The sequence below is a fragment of the Bison bison genome, unplaced genomic scaffold (genome assembly GCF_000754665.1).
Source record: "Bison bison bison isolate TAMUID 2011002044 unplaced genomic scaffold, Bison_UMD1.0 scf7180017864274, whole genome shotgun sequence".
In the NCBI taxonomy this organism is placed as follows: domain Eukaryota; kingdom Metazoa; phylum Chordata; class Mammalia; order Artiodactyla; family Bovidae; genus Bison; species Bison bison.
The window spans coordinates 3,954,387-3,956,861 of NW_011494846.1; the positions used below are offsets into that span (position 1 = coordinate 3,954,387).

The 2,475-nt window shown below is 44.5% G+C and overlaps 1 protein-coding gene across 1 annotated transcript in view; it reads left to right on the forward strand.

The window, feature by feature from the left end:
- The window catches only part of CAP2 (CAP, adenylate cyclase-associated protein, 2 (yeast)), a 138,924-nt gene that overhangs the window by 123,864 nt on the left and 12,585 nt on the right, over positions 1–2,475 (forward strand). Inside the window, exon 9 of the mRNA XM_010848798.1 lies at positions 986–1,161. Coding sequence (XP_010847100.1) covers positions 986–1,161 — 176 coding nt within the window. The remainder of the gene's footprint in view (positions 1–985; positions 1,162–2,475) is intronic.

Below are 2,475 nucleotides of genomic sequence, written 5' to 3' on the forward strand. Positions count from 1 at the left end.
CCAGTAGTCATGTATGGATGTGAGAGGTGGACTATAAAGAAAGCTGAACGCCGAAGAATTGATGCTTTTGAACTGTGGTGTTGGAGAAGACTCTTGAGAGTCCCTTGGACTGCAAGGAGATGCAACCAGTTCATCCTAAAGATCAGTCCTGGGTGTTCACTGGAAGGACTGATGTTGAAGCTGAAACTCCAATACTTTGGCCACCTGATGCAAAGAGCTGACTCATTTGAAAAGACCCTGGTGCTGGGAAAGATTGAGGGCAGGAGGAGAAGGGGACGACAGAGGATAAGATGGTTGGATGGCATCACCGACTCAGTGGACATGAGTTTGGATAAACTACAGGAGTTGGTAATGGACAGGGAGGCCTGGCGTGCTGTGGTTCGTGGGGTTGCAAAGAATCAGACCCGACTGAGCAACTGAACTGAACTGAATAAAGTCATGTTTCCAAAAACCTTATGCAAATATATTTTTGTTTTGTATGGGCAATAGGAATTATGGTATAAGTGTTCTTATGCGCTGGGCTGGGAGCCAAGGACCAAAAAATTGAACAGTTTTTCTGGCTCCAGCTGGCTGCATTGTCCCCTTATCTGTAAAGGAAGAGAATGAACTTATAACCGTTAAATCGATTCTGACCTATGTTTGCTGAAATGCCCTAACTTTTTAGACTATATCTAGGTAATGATTTGGCCACAACAGAAGTAAATCATCGAATTCTTTCTGGTGAGGTAGCTTTTTTGCATAATTTTATCTATCATCTTATCTCCAAAAAGAAGTTCCTCCAATTAAAAACTACTTAACAGTGCTTATATCAACTCTAAACATATGCAGGTCTCAGGCTCTGCATACTAACCTTGAGAAAACACTCAATTGCTAAAATAACATTACTAAAAATTCATAGGCCGTTTACATCATGTTCATCCAAAAAGTAGGGACGTTTCCCTTTGCATATGATGTAAAGAAATGTGTCTCTGTGTTACCTTCCCAGGACTCCGGCATGTTACAGATGACCAGAAGACATACAAGAATCCCAACCTACGGGCTCATGGAGGACAATCTCCATCTCCTACGAAAAGCCACACTCCAGGCCCCAAGTCTCCCCAGTCTCATCCTTCTAAGAAACACGCTCCTGTGTTAGAGCTGGAAGGGAAGAAATGGAGAGTGGTGAGTGAAGCCCTTTAACTGTATTCCTGATATACTCCAATGAAAGGAGCAATGGCTAAACTGTTTGCCAAGGCCTTAAGGATTTCTAAGGCTTCCCAGGTGGTGCTAGTAATAAAGAACATGTTTGCCAGTGCAGGCAGTGTAAGAGACACGGGTTTGATCCCTGAGTCGGAAAGATCCCTTGGAGGAAGGCATGGTAACTCACTCCCGTATCCTTGCCTGGAAAATCCCATGAACAGAGGAGCCTGGCAGGCTACAGTCCATGGGGTCAGAGAGTCGTACATGACTGAAGTGACTTAGCAGTAGCACTAAGGATTTCTAAGTGAAAAGACAGAGACACAAGTCACTTTCTAGAAACCAAGGCCTTTCTGAATGCTTCCATAAGTGTTTTTTGGTTTTCATTCTTCTCATGTATTTTTTCTTCAACTTCCTCAAAATTATTCTTTAAACTCTGGTAAAGTGCACATGACAGAAAATTTACCATCTTAGCCTTGACGTGTACATTCAGTGGCATTAAGTACCATCGGACTGCTGTGCAGCCATCACCACCATCCATCCACAGAACTCTTTTCATCTGTCAGAACTGAAGCTCTGTATGCCTTCAACAGTAATTCTCCACTCCGCCTCTCTTCAGCCCCTGGCAACCACCTTTCTACTTTCTGTCTCTATGAATCTGACTCCTCTGTCAGTGAATTTTAATCTGTGCCCCATCTACTGTAGGATCTACTATAGGATGTTTCATTCTGTTCCACTGACCAAGGTGCTGATATAACCTACTGAGTCACCCATCATTTTCACCATTGTCTGAGCAGGACAGGACACTTTGTATGTGGATGGAAGCTGGTACCCCCTGTCAATCCAGTATGAAAATGTTAGTTACTCAGTCATGTCAGACTCTTTGCAGCCCCATGGACTGTAGCCCATGGAAGGAATTCTCCAGGCAAGAATGCTAGAGTGGGTAGCCATTCCCTTCTCCAGAAGATCTTCCCATCCCAGAGATTGAACCCAGGTCTTCTATATTATTGCAAGTGGATTCTTTACCATGTGAGCCATCAGGGAAACCCTGCCAATCCAGGGGGCTTCCCTAAAGGTGGAGGAGCAAAGTCCCCAGAAAGGTTGTTGTGCTCTGAAAATACACTGGGACTTGGACCATTGCTAGTCTATGTACCCAACTCCTATTTGCAGATATTGCTACAGTATCAACTCCAGACTCAGCATCCGGACTTAACCAAAAGCTCTCACATCCCTGGCCCAGCCCCTACCCACTAGTTAGTGCCTGACGTCTGACTGTTCACAAGTGGACCCTGACCCCTA